The sequence below is a fragment of the Pundamilia nyererei genome, unplaced genomic scaffold (genome assembly GCF_000239375.1).
Source record: "Pundamilia nyererei isolate P.nyererei 1_Seehausen unplaced genomic scaffold, PunNye1.0 scaffold00055, whole genome shotgun sequence".
NCBI classification, from domain to species: Eukaryota; Metazoa; Chordata; class Actinopteri; order Cichliformes; family Cichlidae; genus Pundamilia; species Pundamilia nyererei.
The window spans coordinates 2,071,136-2,088,603 of NW_005187456.1; the positions used below are offsets into that span (position 1 = coordinate 2,071,136).

The 17,468-nt window shown below is 40.9% G+C and overlaps 2 protein-coding genes across 2 annotated transcripts in view; one reads left to right on the plus strand and one right to left on the minus strand.

Annotated features, from left to right (window-relative positions):
* Window positions 1-17,468, minus strand: part of cmss1 (cms1 ribosomal small subunit homolog) — a 28,942-nt gene that overhangs the window by 8,625 nt on the left and 2,849 nt on the right. The window lies entirely within an intron of this gene.
* Window positions 13,138-17,431, plus strand: LOC102193766 (filamin A-interacting protein 1-like). Its single transcript, XM_005733851.1, has 2 exons — window positions 13,138-13,207; window positions 14,612-17,431. Exon 2 carries the CDS (start codon window positions 14,934-14,936, stop codon window positions 17,115-17,117), a length of 2,184 nt encoding a protein of 727 aa, XP_005733908.1. The 5' UTR covers window positions 13,138-13,207; window positions 14,612-14,933; the 3' UTR covers window positions 17,118-17,431.

A 17,468-nucleotide genomic window follows, 5' to 3' on the forward strand; every position in this document is an offset into this window, starting at 1 on the left:
GAACAGATGTTCACCAGCATTCAAGGCAGCTCGACTTGACCTTTACATAAAACCAGCCTTAATGTTAAGAGAACTCGGTCACCAGTATGTGGGATATGTGTGTTTGTGTGTGTAGGAACGATCACTGTCATGTCTTATCTGACTCAATTACAGAAAAAAAAAATCAAGTGTCTAATTCATTAAAGAGTCTTTACTCTGACCTCTACTGTCTCTTGTCCTAGAAGAGTCATGAAAAATGTTTAATTACCTCATGTCAGTGAGGCTTCATTTTCAGTGCTAGCAATTGACTGACTGATCTGTGTAGTTTAATGTTCAAAGTTATTCTGAAAGACCAACGTGCACGTGTTTCAGTGAAGCCAGTCCTGGCTGGCAGAGAGTGATTGTAGCTCCAGAGGATATTGCTAATCAGAGATAGGAAGGGTATGTAAATAAGGCAAAGCTTTTAAGCTTTTACGAGAACCAAATGAGAAAACCTCTTTTGAACCAGGACCACATACTGCAACCTATACTGGTACTGTACTTAGTTAAAAATCATTTATTGCTTCTAGATACCTCAGTGGCCGGTATCACAAGGGCGATCTTTACATTTATTCGATATTAATAATCACCATATATATTAATAAAATACTGATTCGGTGCACGAGGAATCTAGCATCTGATCTCAGAATGAGGGTAGGGGGCTGTCTGTCTGTCTGAACAATCCTGCACTACCACAGAGTCTCGTTGAACAAAAATGACTCCAGAAGGACACGGTTTACGTCACAACTAAATAATGTACACTGTATTTTATGAAACCACTGGCTACTAAATGGCTGTTGTTTTGCTCTCCGCAATTATGGTTACCATTTGATTTATTGATCGTTTACTGTTATGTAAGAAGACCACCCACAAAAGCTAAACCATAAAACAACACAACTCAAAACAACGATTTGGAAAGAAGACTAACACCATTAACATTATTTAGGATAGTAAGTGTAAAATGTGAACTCACAGCACAGTGCTGCATTACCTCATGGCCCTAGAAGGGTCTACTACACCCTCTCACTTTAGTTGACCAGCATCACAATAATTAAACTGACTTAAATGCAGTCAGATAGGTATGTGATATCAAATGGCACAAAATGTATATAAAAGTGAAGAACTATGATAAGGCTTATGTCCAAAAGCATTTTAAATTAACAGTAATTCAAATCAGTCACAAAACAAAACATTAAACGCCCTTCATGCTTAAAACATTTAGCATATGTAGCCTAACCACACTCATAATCATAAAGCACAACAGTTGCATTACTTGTGACGAAACTGATTTACAGACTCTTCAGCACTCCGCACCCCTCCATCTAGCTGGCTTGCAAAATGTATAATTTCTCAGTTATACCACTCTTGAAGTACTGTGCTCTAGCCAAAACACACACCAACCATACCGAATATGAATTACAGAGTGCTGTGCCAGCTTGACCCTGAAAACTGAAGGCCAAAGAGGACTCCAGCACTCAGACTGATCCAGCCTCCCATGACAGGTGGATATAAAATGGATGTGAGCTAACTGGTGAGAGTGAGCAGCTGAAGCAAGGGCGTCAAAATTAAATTACCCGGGGGCCACGGACCAGGTTGTATTGCCAAAAACTGTAGCCATGTAGGGTTCCCATTATAAAAGAGCTGTCTGTAAAACTAGCTGCTCAATATGACTGTGCAGGGTAAAAATGGATGTTTTTAACTGTGACCACTAAAGCAACTTAAGTTAAGAGTCACCAGCCAGAGAAAAGGTTAGAGAACAGACAATTTGTTGCTTCTCATGCAGCACTCATCCTCGGTCTGGGTAACAAACCCCTCTCCATATACAGAAATGGGGCAGTAATGAATCTTAACACCGAAAACCATATTTTTAATCCAACAAACAAATACCTGTGACTTTTACTGAAAAATGATCAGGGTACAGGCATGAGACAGACATGACAAATTGCCTCCAGATAAATGGAAAGAAGATGAATGTCCAGAATCTCAAGAGATGTGCTAAAAAAAATAACTAAACTGTGTGTCTGAAATAAAGTTAAAGCAGTCCACTCAAAGCTTCATTAAAAGTGGCATATATGTGACAAACCTCACCCTTAAGGAATTTTTAACACATGAATGGAACATGCTTTCGCTCATTTTCCTTCTCGCCTCGGCAAGGTAATGTCTAGAACAGTCCAGGGCTGTGCCGCATGTGTGAATGCAGCTCTAGTTTGGAGGCCAATTACACAGCTGGTTGGATAATACCAAGGAACAGGTGAACGGTCATTGTTTTTGGTCTGTGGACAAATTAGCTGCAAAGATACTGCCTGTATCTGCCTGTGACCACTTGTGGCCAGGACAAGGTGTTGTGAATAAGATTAATTTTAGGAAATGGTACTGGTCTATTGTGAGGGCAGCCAGTGCCCTCTTGGGTAGAAAGGAGCGGGCAGGAGGGGTGCAGGCATGTTGCCCCCGGTGGTGTTCGGATAAACAAACAGAGGCACAGCCACATGTGAACCTGCCAACTTGCCTGCCAGCGGACTGTCCTCAACAGGGCAGACCTGGCAACCATTATTAAGGCTGACTTTGGCTCTGAGCCACAACTGAAGTACCGAGGTATTTTCACATGCCTGGCATTGTGTGCGAGTGTGCTTAGACATCAGTAAGCATGTGCTGGTCTAGACACTGTGTGGGCACTAAAGAAAGCACAGCCTGGCTCGTGTCCGTGTGTGTGTGTAAGTGTGTGTGTGTGTGTGTGTGTGTGTGTGAGAAAGCAAGAGAGTGAGAGCAAGAGAGAGCAAGTGAGGCGTTCCGCCCCCATCGCTATTAATCAATTGAGTGCCAAGGGCAAGGAAACAGCAGCACGTGTCATGACTCGACTTGCACACATTAAAAGCACCGTAGGACGGGACGGCAAAAGGAACAAGAAATATGTTAATGCTCATGTCCAAGGAACACAGACCCCAGGCCATCATAGAAAATATGTGCCAAAGCTCACTAACTCACATCAGACCCTCTGCATTTATCTGAACCTATTCAAGATGAGTTATAAACTTTCCCTTTAGTGCACAAACTCAATTCCTTCCATCATTCAAATCTGGGCCTCAGGACAAATAATATCAAATTATAAGAGGATATGATAACTTTGTAGTCGTGTTTATTGCAGCACTCAGCTTTCCAATTTTTATCTACACTCCCAAACAGCTGTGCTGAGGTTTTATTGTCCTTTTCTGTAGCTAAATGTCAAGGAAAGTACAAAAGAAATGCATCGACAGCCCAGACAGCTTCATCTGTCTTCCTAATTGATACAGAGAAGGCATCAAGAGGAGGGGGGAGAGTTTGAGATTGTCACTCACTCTGTTTCCAGACCAAGGGCAAGAGAAAAATACTTCAATGTGGACACCTTCCTTTAAGTGAGCCAGCACTCTCACAGTGATTTAGTATCTGAAAGATGTTATTGGCTAAAGTCTGAACTAGTTAAAGGTTGTCTTTTTTTCTGTTTGGTTTGTTTCTTCTTGCACAATGTTTGTCTCTTATGTATCAGTGCTCACCTTGTTTAGAGCCTCAAAGTTGCTCTCGGGCCTTGATGAAAACAAGCAGATGCTGCCTGTCTGTGTGCTTGTGTAAGAGCTACTGAGAAAAATAAAGACTCTCACTGCTTTTCTGTTCAGTATCAGACTTTCTAACATGCACCAACGAAATATATGAGAAGGTATAGCTGTCTTCAAACAGACATACTGAACCCCACCCCCCCAAAATAAAAAATAAAAAATCTGTGGGCACTTTAAAATTTTAAATACTTTTTCCTCAAAACACAAGGCCCTTCAGTTACTAATCTAAAAAGGAAAGGACCAAATACTATAGAATAAGGACTGTTCTTGCCCACAGGCAGAACTTGGGCCTGAAAAGCAGAGCTGAAGAGTAGCGAGATGACATCATCTTTCACTAATATGAACCTGATTGCTTTCTGTGTCTCGGGTGAGAACATACAGAAAGTTGGCCGGCAAACAATGTTTAACTTATGTGATTAGCTTTAATAACACACACGCGCACACACGGACGCGCACACACACAGTATCTAGATATATGGTCAGTAATCACTGTCCTACTTTATGGAAACATTTAGTCCATTTTATCAGCCAAACTAACAGCAGTTGCTGTAAATGTGCTAAGAGTAAGACTATGAGATGACATAAGCTGCACGCAAAGTAATGCCAGGCGCAGGCCTATCTATTTCAGTAACACTAACTGTTATGACAAGAGACCCCTTTGACTTTGGATTAGCTCATCAAAGCTTATATGATCTGCATCACTTACAAAAGCAACACAATAACCACTTGTACTGTAAAAACAACTCATGACCTTGTTTAACTTCTTTCATGCCAAGCATGTATTTTTCTTTTTCACCAATGTTCAGCTGTCACCTCCAATCATTTCCTATTTCTCAGCTTTTCCAGCTCCACGACAGACTTCACATACCCCATTGGTAAAAGCAGCAACATTTCTTCCCATCTTCGAGGTTGTATAAAGAAATACCTAAACGGCTGTCTTTTAACCTAACCAGGCTCTGATAATCATAATTGAAAAGGACAATATGCCAAAGAAGAGAGAGAGGTGGAAGGGAAGACACACAAGAGAAGGCCTGTCCTATGATGACTTGCTGTTTCTGCTCAGCATTTTGGAGGGGGAACTACAGGTAGGATGATTTACTTCATATTGGATTTGCATTTATTTTGTAGTTCACTCTAGCTCCTGTGAACTCATGAGAAGAAACTGAAATTAAAGCCACTGTTCTTCTGCTGTGTTTGTTGAACCAGGCGAGGGATGAGGTAATTCCTGTTTTGAAATCAGAGCAGACAGATTCAGGTCTACTGAGGACCCACTATGGTTTCAGCAGACAGAAGATGGTGCTTCATGCCCTGCGGAGAGACTCCCTCTGGGCCCAGCAGGACCACTTACAGGATGTGTATGAAAGACCTAATGCTGAGGTACTAACTGCCAACAGAAAGAATGTAGACACCATCTGGAGGAGATAATCAAATTTAATGAGATGGATGCATTACAGTCTGACAAAAGAGTGTCTATTACTGCTGCATCATTGCACACATTTGTTAAATTGCAGTACAGGTGTTGCATGTTTTGAATCCATCCTTCTGCCATGGTTACAAATCTGTAAGTGAGCACTTTTTCAATTAATTTCTACCACAGCAAAGTGGACTGGGTGGCAGCAAAAATCTTGGAAGAAGCTCATCAAAAATGCCTACAATTATAATGTGGGCAGAATAATTCTTGTTGCTTTTACATAATAACAGCTTTACTCATCAGATTTACATACTATGTTGCATTTTGTAAGCACGGATGATTGTCTTGTGGATTCGGTCTTGGTTTCAGAACGGCAACAGGAGAGAGCTTTCTCCCTGTGGTTAACTCTCAGCAAGTCAAGGTAAACTAAAGTTTTACTCTTCATGCCCATTTTGTTTTCCCTTCCCCCCCTCTTAGCTCAAACACTTGGTGGAAGCCCACGAGCATTCCTCAAAACAGATGATGAAGCAGCTTCAGGAGGTTACCCTCTCTCACTCTGAGGCTCTGCACAGGCTGGAGGAACAAGAGAAAAGCCACAGGGCTTTGATCCACAAGAGCAACAGCCTTACCACTCTGCTGAAGCAGGACAGAGAGAGGTTTGTGCAGCAAACCCAACACATGTAAATGTATGCCCAAGCAAAGACAACACTGATATTTTATATTTATACTCCCATGCTGGCCTATATTGAGGCTAGGCTTATAAAAATATCCACCAATTCCTTTCTGGAAGGGAATGTTACAGCAAGCTAGGAAAGGCTAAGGGATTAAAGTATTTCAGTACATTGGAATAAGACCTGATGGGACGGACCTGAGCTCTGATGTACACTTGTGAAGGCTTAAATTCTTTTAGTCTATGTTGGTCTGTAAAGCTCTTCATGGCAGAGTGAGTGGCTGCTCCATCTCAGCATTTATATATACACACATATGACCTTAAGACAGTACTTAGGAGTTACTCCACTCAGACACAGTCCATTACGTTCTGGACTTGGTTAGACTTTGTGGCCAACCTGGCTCAGCTCACTCCCCCTTGTAAACACATAAACATGCACTCACTTGCAATTACATGTAGAGGCTAAATTGGCGCTCTCATGTCCCATTCAACAGCACAACACAGTATAGGTTAAAGGTTTCTTCTAAAGTAAGGAAATGTGCTGAGGGTTTGTTGGTGGGTAGAAATGTTCCCTTACCAAATAGAGACCGTATTTAGATGTGGCCTACGGGTGACGCTAGGTCTAACATAAAGGTAGTGACTGGTTCTCCCATGCAATTTAAAGGTCGTTTTGTCGAAGTTCCCGGTTGTCTTGGTTCATGTACCTCCAGCGTCCACTCTGTAATCTAGCTATGTAGAGACTGGACCCGCACTGGGCTTGCAGCCTTGGAAGGAGACTAGTTGTCTGCTTCTGCATGCCAAACTGAAAAAAGGCTTTTACTGATCCACCACAGGCATATATGCAATTAAAGACCAAAAATAGTCATACCAGTAGAGCGATTAAGTTCACTAGAATTCTCTCTCTTCAAACACAATGTGGAAAGCTAAAAACATATTCACTTAAAGAGTATGTGGTTCATCTTGGCCTAATGATGATTAATACATGAGTACATGGCATGTCTGTGGTGTGTCTGTAGCCCCGTGTGACGCATTTATTCCTGAGTGTTCATAACATACAGGTTCTTTCATCTCTTTGCCCACTCTCCTCTCTAAATATCTAAAACATCATTCTTTATTAAATAATCTAAAGCATAATCCAACTGAACACACACCTACGCTGTCTTAAAAGAATGAACTTAAAAGAAGGAGACCATAAAAAGGAGCAAAATAGCTAGCTGCCTCTCCAGTGAGTCCCTCGCGCCCTGGTCAAGTCTCCAAATTCCACTGTCATGGGGAGCAGCTAGTGCTTGTAGTCCTTGTTCTGATCTGCAGCCTCTGTGAGACGGTGGAGCTTGAGCTCATTCATCTGCAGGATCAGACTCTGGAGAAGTAGGCGAATGATGGTGGAGGGCCACGACAACAGTGAGACGGGTCAGCAAGCCAGTTGGCAGGGAATGACGTGATGGAAATTATGAGTCTGAATCACCAAATGTTCTTGGCCAGGAATTAAAATACCTGGATACACTGTCCAACTAAAGTCTGTGTGGGAAACACTGGTTATTGTCGGTTCACTTCCTACCCTTCCTACCCAAAAAGAGCTTTTAGGCTCTTTTTGTCAGTTAAAAGAATACTTAACCATTTTGATAATCGGTTAAGTGTTTCCGTCTCCTTTTAGGCTAAATGCTAAAATCTACCTTGTAAAATCTTCTGATTTTGTAGCATTTTACAGCATCAAAATTTGCTCTACTCTTACATCCCAGTGGTGAATCACATCGAATAGAGCCAGATATTTGATTTAACACAGATTTTATGCTGGTTCTTGACGCAACCCTGCCATTTATCCAGGCACTACGAGAACACCAGTTTCAGACTCCCTGAGGATGGATTTTCTGTCTCTGGCTGGTCTCAAACTAGGGATGTTTAACGTGCTGGGTATCTGTCCAACTGCTGAATTATGTATTCCAAAGATATAGTTTGTCTAAAGTGCACAGGTTTCTATTGCCCTTCTTTGCATTCCTGACTGCACTTCAGCTTCTTTGAGTTTGCCTTAAATAGGTTTGAGCTGAGTTAAATCTTGCATTTATCCCCTGGGTAAACAACATAAGGCACATGGTGATACGCTTGTCCCTTTCATCTCTTTCCCAGTCCAGTCTTTTTTTTCTTTGCTTCTTGCTTTGCAGATGCCTAAATATTTAAACGAGAATTTCCACTCTTACTTCAAATCCTCTTCAACTATCTTTCAATCTCACTCTGTTTCTTCTCAAAGTATATGCTCCAGGCCAAGAAAACCACACGGCCTGGCTAAAAATCGGCACCCCTCACTTTTTTTCCCCCCTCGTTTCCCTGGAAAAGTAGCTCCACCAGGTGCCATGTGCTCAACAGATGACTTGTTTTAGCCATAATTTAATACAGAAGATTCAACACACATCGTATCACCACTTTGCGCAACAGTATGTGTCAAAGGACGATTACATCTTCACGTCACTATGCCATTGCAGCAATCTGGCTGTTCCAACCTCAGCTATCAGAACATGCTTTAAGACTGTGCGTATTTTCTATGGTTTATTACTGGGATGACAGCATCTCAGCATTAACCGCACACACATGTTCAACATACAAGGGACATCAATGCTCTCATCTGTCCATTTCAGTTCAGAATCACAAACTCTTCATAGACTTTACCCAAAACCACTCTTAGAGCTATCATGTTTTCACTTTACAACTGATGTGGCTTTCTCATCAATACATCATCAGTGAGCACTACAGATGCAGGAAAGGAATGCACATGATCTAAAAAGGATTATTTAAAACAGCCCTATGAGGCTGTACACTTTAGTCCTTTGGGTTAAATTCTCAAGTTAGCTAAAATACTTTCATCCTAACATGTTCATGTCATATGCTCAAAGGGACAATGCATACATATAACTGTTCCATGTTTATCACCTTAGATTAGGGTGTTAGCTTATATTGTTTGCCAATTAGCACTACAGCCCCCCGCTATTTCTTTTCCTGTGTTGAAATGCCAAAGGAGGAGGAGACTAACCAGACGGGAGAGCTGAACAGCGTAACTCTGTCAAATTAGCATATCAACAAGAATTACGTCAACCTGAGTATCTGGTACAGTTTTGGTTTTCTTCCTTCATTCTTTGTTTTTCTAATCATTTAGTCCATTTTAGCATCATAATAACATCCGTTACCAAGTGAAAACTGTGGCCTCGGGTTTAAAGACGCTGATGTGTTTTGCAGCTGCAGCACACTCAGCTGCAAACTGTTTAAGTGAGTACTGGGAGTCCTCCTGGGATGGTGGCGCTTTATCACCTGCTCGATGCCTTCCTTCCTCGCAGCTTCTATGCCTTCAAATCTGGCTACAAAATATACAAAAAGTAATAGAGGCAAGATCAAGCCTAGGCCAAAGTTCAACACACACAATAAACAGGTCCAAATTATTGCCAAGAAAGTAAACACGTCTTTCAGTTCAAGGGTTGAGGCAATGTATAGCAAGGAGAGGCAAACCCTGGTTTTTCTCTGTGGAAAGCCCTGCAGAAACCCTTGGGGAATCTGCATTGTTAGTCTACATACCACATGTAGACTTATTTAGTAAACTCAAGGCTCCTCAGTGCAACAAAAACCGCAGGAGGGTAAAACATTGGTCTGCTGCACTACAGCCTAGATGAAACCAGCATTCAGCCTAAAACTGAGGCTCAACTATCAGTCTCAACCCCTTTTTCAGGACTCTGGCAGAGAAAATAAAAGGCAGGCGGGAAGGGTGATATCCATGTAATTGGCACACACTGTCCAGTCCCTTTTCTTAAACAGCTTCACTCCAGACGGTGAAACTGTGATCCCATTAGCGCTAGCATCAGAGCAGAGCCTTGATGCCCAGTCAAAACAATGCATCTTAACTGGTTAATCCAGCATCAGCCTCATGTGTAAAATGTCTGTAGACAAAAGGAGTTGTTTGATAAATTACTATTATACACAACTGGAAAGAAACTGAATAGCCTCTTCTGTTTTTAATTTTATTAATTTAACACTGGCTAAAATGTAATTGCACTGGCTGCCAACTCAACAAAAAGACTTGAAGTTTTCACAAAGAGGAGAAGAGGAATATTTGTACTTCACATTTGCTTTCAAGCCAAGTTTTTCAGGTCATAATGAAAACTCTTTAACTAATGAGGTATTGTATTACATGGTTAATAAACAAAACATTTTCAGAACTTCATATCACATACATGCAACAGATGTGCTGTTGCAAATGAGACCCGCGGCAATCCTTGTATAACGTTTTATAGTTGTACGAAGAACTGAAAATGTTATTCCTGTATTACCTGAATTACTAGAGAACCAAGAGAAAAGCAACACAATAAACACGGCTGTGCCAAAGCAGAAACCCGCAGATGTTCTGTTCGTCCCTCACTCAAACGCATTCGCCATCTGCCTGCTCAGCCAATGAAGTGTCAGAAGATGTTCATAAATTATCAGGATCTGGCAGTGAATCAACTCAGAGAAGAAGCACTGCCCCGATCACAAGCTGTTGGGCCCATTTATTAGCTATAGTGAGCAGATGAGGTCAGTTATTCATACTTTCAATTTTATTAAACATTTAGATAAATGAAGGGAAGAAAGCCAACACCGACTGACTAAGCAGCTGCTTTTCTTTCTGTACTTTCAATGTGCCATTTATATGAGCGCGCTCAGTAAAAAGGATTTGTCAAATGTGACAGCCTTAAAAAAAGAAGAAAAAGAAAATTATACCTCTGCATGAAAATAGAAGCTAAGAAAACAGAGGAGTGCTACACTCGGATAAGAGACATATTACATATCGGCATGTCTTGTGTGTGTGTGTGTGTGTGTGTGTGTGTGTGTGTGTGTGTGTGTGTGTGTGCTCTTTTAACCCCCAAATATGAGTTTTCAAGAACTGGATGAAATGCCAACTCCTCCTCTATGTAAAAGAGGACCTCATGAACTCTGATATGGGAGTTGGTATGTGCATAGATATTCAAAGGAATGAGGAGGATCTTTCTCACACAAGAGAAATATCTCAAATCTCTCTTTCCTGGCAAAATAATTATAAAGGTCATGGCAAAAAGAAAGTTTGAATCTTATAGTATTTAGTATATAATACAGTATAAGTATATAATTAAGATAGTGTCACTGTCTTCCATGGAGGTAGAAGTAGTTGAAATGGTTTTACTGATAAAAATGCAAAACACAAGCAATGCAACTTGGCCTGGCTTTTGATCATCATCATTTCAATATTACTTTGATCAAAAGTTAAAGGTTCTTTTAAGTGTTGTAATTTCCAAAGCATATCAAAGCATAAAAAGCCACTTTTGATAGTGAACATATTCTAAGATGGCAAAGGTACCTTAATTAGCCAATAATAAATCATCATACGTGCCTAGACTTGTAATCAACCAAATCCTGTGACTCCACTTTGGGTATCCTCCCAGTTGAGCAAGATCTGTTTCCCCACTAAGGGGCTTCAAGTAAGGTGTGAAGTTTTAAAACTTGGAAAATTGACTTTCAACTTTAACTTTCTGCATTTTGGTTATCAGATTATTTTCATTTCATTTGGGTTAAAGGAAAATAACTGTAAATCTCAGACCCAGAAATAAAGAAAAAAACAACAAGGCTGTGTGTGTCTTAGGTGGCTGCTTCATGGAATTTTTTAAAATTAAAATTCTGCTTGTGTCACGTTAATTACCCAGTGGCACAGTACATTTTATAATGACCACTGCAGACCAAAAACGTCTGATGACTCGTGCTTAGCTGCTGCCATTTTATCAGCTACATTTCATTAAAACAGAGCCTAAGACAAGAGGTCTATTAATCCTGCAGTAAAAAAAAGAAGAAAAAAGTTACAATTTATGCAATTAAGGGCAAACTAAATATTAGAAATGCCACTCTGTGTTTTAATAAAACATGATAATCTTCTTCAACAATAAGTAATCACCATTACAAACCAAAAACAATTAGAAATGAAATGTTATCAACCACAGCTATCTATGCCTTTAGAACAGGCAGCCACAGTTGCCATGAAGCAATTAAGGGATTAAAGCAAATACCAACCAGGCACAGAATACAGCCTTACATCACCAAGTTATGCAACTTGTAGAGTCTGTTATGAAGAGGAGGTTGTGTCTCTAAATGGAAGACGTTCACATGTTAAACTATGACACAAATGATTCGAGATGGATTCTCTGCTGACAGAAACAGCTTAAATATTCTTGTGCATTGCACACACATTGCATGTGCGATTTCTTGTTTCTATACCTGACCTGTGTCTAAGTAGTTTCAGTGGGGTTTAATTTGGCATGCTTCATATAAAATAAAATAAAAAAAGCTTGTGAACATAAATATCTAAAAAGCGAAGTTTAAGTGCACCTTTTTGCCTGTTTTCTAAATTCTTGTGAGACTGCGACATGCCTCATGAGGGAAAAGGCCTCTTTTATTTGAGGCCTACATGAGTTTGCTCGACAGAGGGAAAAAAGAAAGTACCACCACAGGTTTATTTAGCAGTGAAAAACATTGCAAATAAATGGAACAAAATCTATATTTTTTTGATTTTGTTTAGCACAATCATTTAAAAAGCTTAAACATTAACACATATTTATTATCTTTTTCATTCCTGTGACAGATGAGTAACTGCGAGAATAAAGGAGTATAATCACGCTATACTGAGCACGCAGTTCACGACTTGAGTAATCAAAAAGAAGACATAGATAAAGTGAAAGCTGATGATGGCATGACAGGGAAAAAAAGACTGGCATTTTCATAACTAGAAGCAAAAATGTAGAAAGAGAAAATAACTCACAAAAGAGAGAATGTGTTGAGGAGAGAGAAAGAGAGGAAAAAAAGAGGGACATATGGATGCAATTGAGGGCCGATGAACTGATGATGTCATCTCCCAGTCAGGTTATCGGGCCCCAGGCAAAGCTGCTACAACTCACAAAACATGTTTTTTCTTCTTGAAGTATATTCAAACTCCAAGCACACAACATATAAACTGATCTGCATGCTTCTGGGACACGCCAAGGCAGGTTAAGAATTTATGTAGCATGGTTATGGTTAAATGTTCGGTTAAACTAATCCTGCAAACTGAGGGTGTTATCCTTGCAGATTGAATGGTGATTGAAGACTTTTCTTTGCGTGCGCACACACACACACACACACACACACACTCCTTCCCATTAGCCTCTTTGGCATTGCTACACAATGACCTCATCTGCAGTGGGCTGAACTCCAGAAAAAAAGACACACACACAAACACACATGTTCACACACACACACACACACACACACAGAAGTAGAGCCTGTACAGTCCCATATAAGGACTTGCTGATGATGTAATGGGCGCCACTGAGTGCGAGAGAGTCTCTGTGCGGAGCACTTCTCATAATGTTTGGTTTTCCGGATGGAACGTCCACATCACTGGGATCTCTGGGAAAGGGAGAGGTAAAAGAGTGGAGGCAATTTATTCTTTGAGGATTTTTTTTCCAAAAAGAAAAAAAAAGGACACGGGCCAGCTGAACTGCACAGGTAGGAACGAAAATTTTTTTGTTCTACAGCAAAAAGATGCAGACATGCATTTAGAAACGTTTCCCAATTTAAAACCCGATTTACAACTGCAAGATAAGCTGATAAGGATAACGTAACTGTTGGCTAATTCTACACAGATTAAACAAAGAGATTGCTTTGCAACAGAGCTGTTCAAAAGGTATCCAAGGTGTTGATTTAGATGTAGAAAATTATTTTGAAGATTTTGCTTTTTGCAATTTTCTGCATTTAAAAGGAATCAACACATTACTCAAAGTCAAGAGAAACAATATAACAACTCATCAGTGAATGATCTTATTAAAAACAGAAATACTTAACAGCGAGTTCATAACCACCCATTTGTTCCACTTACAACTATTTAAACTGCACTAATTAAACTCACTCAAAACACACTCCAAGATTAAAGTTGTAAGAGAAACATCTTAATTAACAGCGCTCTTGATTCTTTTCACAAACACAATGTTCAGTCTCGTATTTGAGATTTAACATTAGTAGCCTTATATTTTAAAAAATTAAACAAAAAAACTCATTAGTTTCAAGTCAATATAGAGGATCTGGAATTATACACAAGTAGAGCTAAATGTCTGGACTACACTGTCACTGTTTTTAATGTGTGCTTGTTTTAAAAGATTCTGCTATGTGAACTGTGGATATACCTCTAGAGTGCAAAATAGCATGACACAAAAAGTCCAAACTCTCCCATTCCGAATAGCAAAAATACACCGGTGACAGATCACATTGGAGCATATGTCTCATGCACTAAGATGACAAAATACACAGTATGAATTAATGCTTGTACAGAACTCGTGCGCATCTGGGGGAATGTGAGGAGTGACAGCACTTGGTAAAAGTAGCCAGTCTGTAATTACTTTAAGAACAGAGGGGAATTCCTGACTCTCTTAGCTTAAAGTGGGGTTTACATTTGAGGTGCACAGAAGGAGGGTGATTGGATGCAGCATTGAGGGTACTCAAGGGTAAAGAAACTTCTTAATTAACCAACACTCCCTGCCAAGGGACCATCTGCCATGTGAGTCAAAACATCCCACAGAATGGCTGTTGCTTTGAAAGAAACACACAAACATAAAGAAATATACACACATGTCCTCATGTTGTACATTTCACAGGAATACACAGATGTGCAAAAAAAAAAAAGCCTCCTTTGCTTCTGGGGGAAACTGAGTGGGCAACAAACTGTTATTCAGATTCTTCTGAAAAACAAAATAAATGTTTATGCTGGAAATACACAACTTAGGACATTTTGTGAGTTCAAGAGGTTAGCTGTAAACATAAAAAGTGCCCTTTGGGGGCTGAAATGAGTCAGTTACACAATAAAACTTGGCTGCATTATTCTGTTTGACAATACATTTCAATTCTTTTCCTCTGCAGACTCAAGCTGTTGCTTATAAAGGAAAGAGAGTACCAGGAAATTAAAGAGAAGAAACATGAAAGAGAAGCATCCATTCTAAAAAAGGAGCTGACCGAGCTGAAGGCTTTTGCACTGCTAGTTGTAAAGGAGCAAGAGAGACTGAGCAAGCTGCTGGAGGAGCAGAAACGCTGTACCAAGGAACTGACGGCTATCACTGACCATATCAAGCAGAGGCTTAGTGCTCCTAGACGAAGAGCAAAGGTGGGGGAGGAACTAAAATCTCTGCATATCGAGGTTGAGCGCCACAATCAAGTTTCCCTCTTCCACAAAAGCCAGAACAACATGACAGCCCTAAGCCTCCTGTCAGAGGTCGAGGTACTGAGGAGAAGGGTGGTGCAAATGGAGGGAAAAGACGAAGAGCTGATACGAATGGCGGAACAATGTCGAGACCTGGACAGCAGACTAGCGAAGGAGACCAGCAACTGCCGTAGCCTGAAAGCTGAAGTGGATAAACTCAACAGCAGAATTAGTGAACTGGACAGGATGGAGGAGGCTTTAGGCAAGAGCAAACAGGACTGCAGCATCCTAAAAAACAGCTTGGAGCAAGAGAGACAGGGCAGCAAAATGCTTTCTGATGAACTTGACACTTTAAGGCTAAAGGTAAGAGATCTAGAGGCCGTTGAGAGCCAACTGGAGAAGAGTGAAATGGTCGTCAGACAAGATCTTGGCAAGCTCAGGTCACTTACTGTAGCTTTGGTGGAGGACAGAAAAACTATGGCTGAGAGACTCCGACAGGCTGAGGAAAAACTACATAGGAAGGAGGGCAAAAGAAACGAGCATGGCAATTTGGCCACAATGACAGAAAAGCTGAGAGAGGACAGGCTGCAGGCACTGAGGTCTCAAGTGGACTTGGAAGAAACAATAAAGAGCATAGCAAAGGAAAAAGATGATCTCCTGGACAGTCTGAACAAAGAGGAGGAAAGAAACAGAGAACTACAGAATAAGGTAACTATAATGAAGAAGAAGTTACAGGTCTTGGAGAACAGGAAAGAAAAAGAGGACAAATACTCATACACCTCTATTCCAAATAACACTGCCTATTACTGCCAAACTGAGGACAACAAAGTTAAAGAACTGACCCGTGAGTTAGAAATGCTGCAAAAGAGACTCCAGGATAAGGAAGTGCTGGAGGGAGAACTGATGAAACTGGAAGAGGACTTTGAGTGTCTTGAAAAGAGGCTCCATGAGGAAAAGACGAGGACCCAAGCTCTAACAGAGGAGCTGGAAATGACAAAGAGAGAGCTTTCAAGGTACGATCAGGCAGAGAAGCAGGAGGTCAACCAGGAGCACCTTCTCCTTTGCCGCCTTCAGAAGGAGCAGGTTAAATCTAGACTCTTAACCAGAGAAGTAGACAGCCTGAAAGAAAAACTCCAGAAGCTGATGGGAACAGAAGAATCCATCTGCAGGATGCAAGTGGATCAATCCGCACTGCAAAGAAAACTGAACCAGCAAGAAGCCAAGAACAAAGAGCTGGCCAGAGAGATGAAGGAACTTACTGGTGAGCTAGACAGATACAGACAAATCAATAGTGTGAAACCCAGTGCCAGCAAATACACTGCAGTCCATGATCAGACCACCAGAGAGGTACAAACTGAGCCTGCACAGAGCCTGTTTCCTGACTATCGGAGGCACAGCAAGAAACTAGATGAACAAAATGGTGACACAGACCCAAACCATAATGTAGAGATCGTCAACAAAAGGAGCTCTCCTGTCAACAGCCTTAACAGCTTAAACAGTACAAATAACAACCTAAGCCAGGACAGCAGCCACTCAGGGACAGAAATGCACCCAACAATTAATGGAGAAGTTATGATGTTAACACACACACCAGGTCAGCCACTGCACATCAAAGTAACACCGCATCATGTCCTCAACACAGCAATGCTCGAGATCAGTAGCCCAACTGGAGAGACAGCGTCATCATACACCAGCACAGCCCTAATCCCGACGAGTGGAGCTTCACCTAAGCAGAGAATTACCATCATCCAGAACCCTAAGACCCCCACTTCCAACCCTGACCGTGCCATCTCCCCCCTTGACGGTGCGAACATGTCTCGGATGTTGAGCCCAAATTGCTCACGCTCTGTCACACCCGACCACAACAGCTCTCCTATTCAGATCGTAACTGTCAGGAGTTGCTCTCCGGAGCCAGCAGAGGTTACAGATCAGACTATTTTCTGCAAGACACCTGAACAGCAGAACGGCTGGTACCATTCGAGGTCCAGTACCCCTGACTCAAGTCCCAGTATCATCACAACAGAGGACAGTAAGATCCACATCCATCTGGGGAGCCCATATTTCCAGCCCCGACATGGTATGACCCACAATTTCCCACAGCCCGTTGGGCCATACTATGTTCGACATGAACAAAGAACTCAAGTACTCACTAACGGCTGTCACGTAAAAGGTGTTGGAAAGATTACAAGTAGCATCACTATATCCCCTGCTAGCTCGCCAGGATCATAATCCTTAAATGTTACAATAAGCAGCCTTTGTATTTAGGTAAAATACAAATATATAATATGTATTTTGCAAAAAATATGTCCTCAGTCATCATTTTAAACTCTACACAACCAAAATAATTCTGCAAATGCAAAAGTATTTTGATGTATTTGAATGTTTCGTCATGTTTGTTTAATGAGAGCCTTTGTAAAGCTTACTTTATTTGATTACTGTCTCAAGATTTATTGACTTTAACAACCCTTCATTGTATGTCAAGTGCCTGTCTAAGACATAAATGAGATGTCAGTGTTTCAATAACATTCCTTTTTTCCCTTGTTCATTAAAAGTTATCTTGTTTTCTATGTATTCATACTG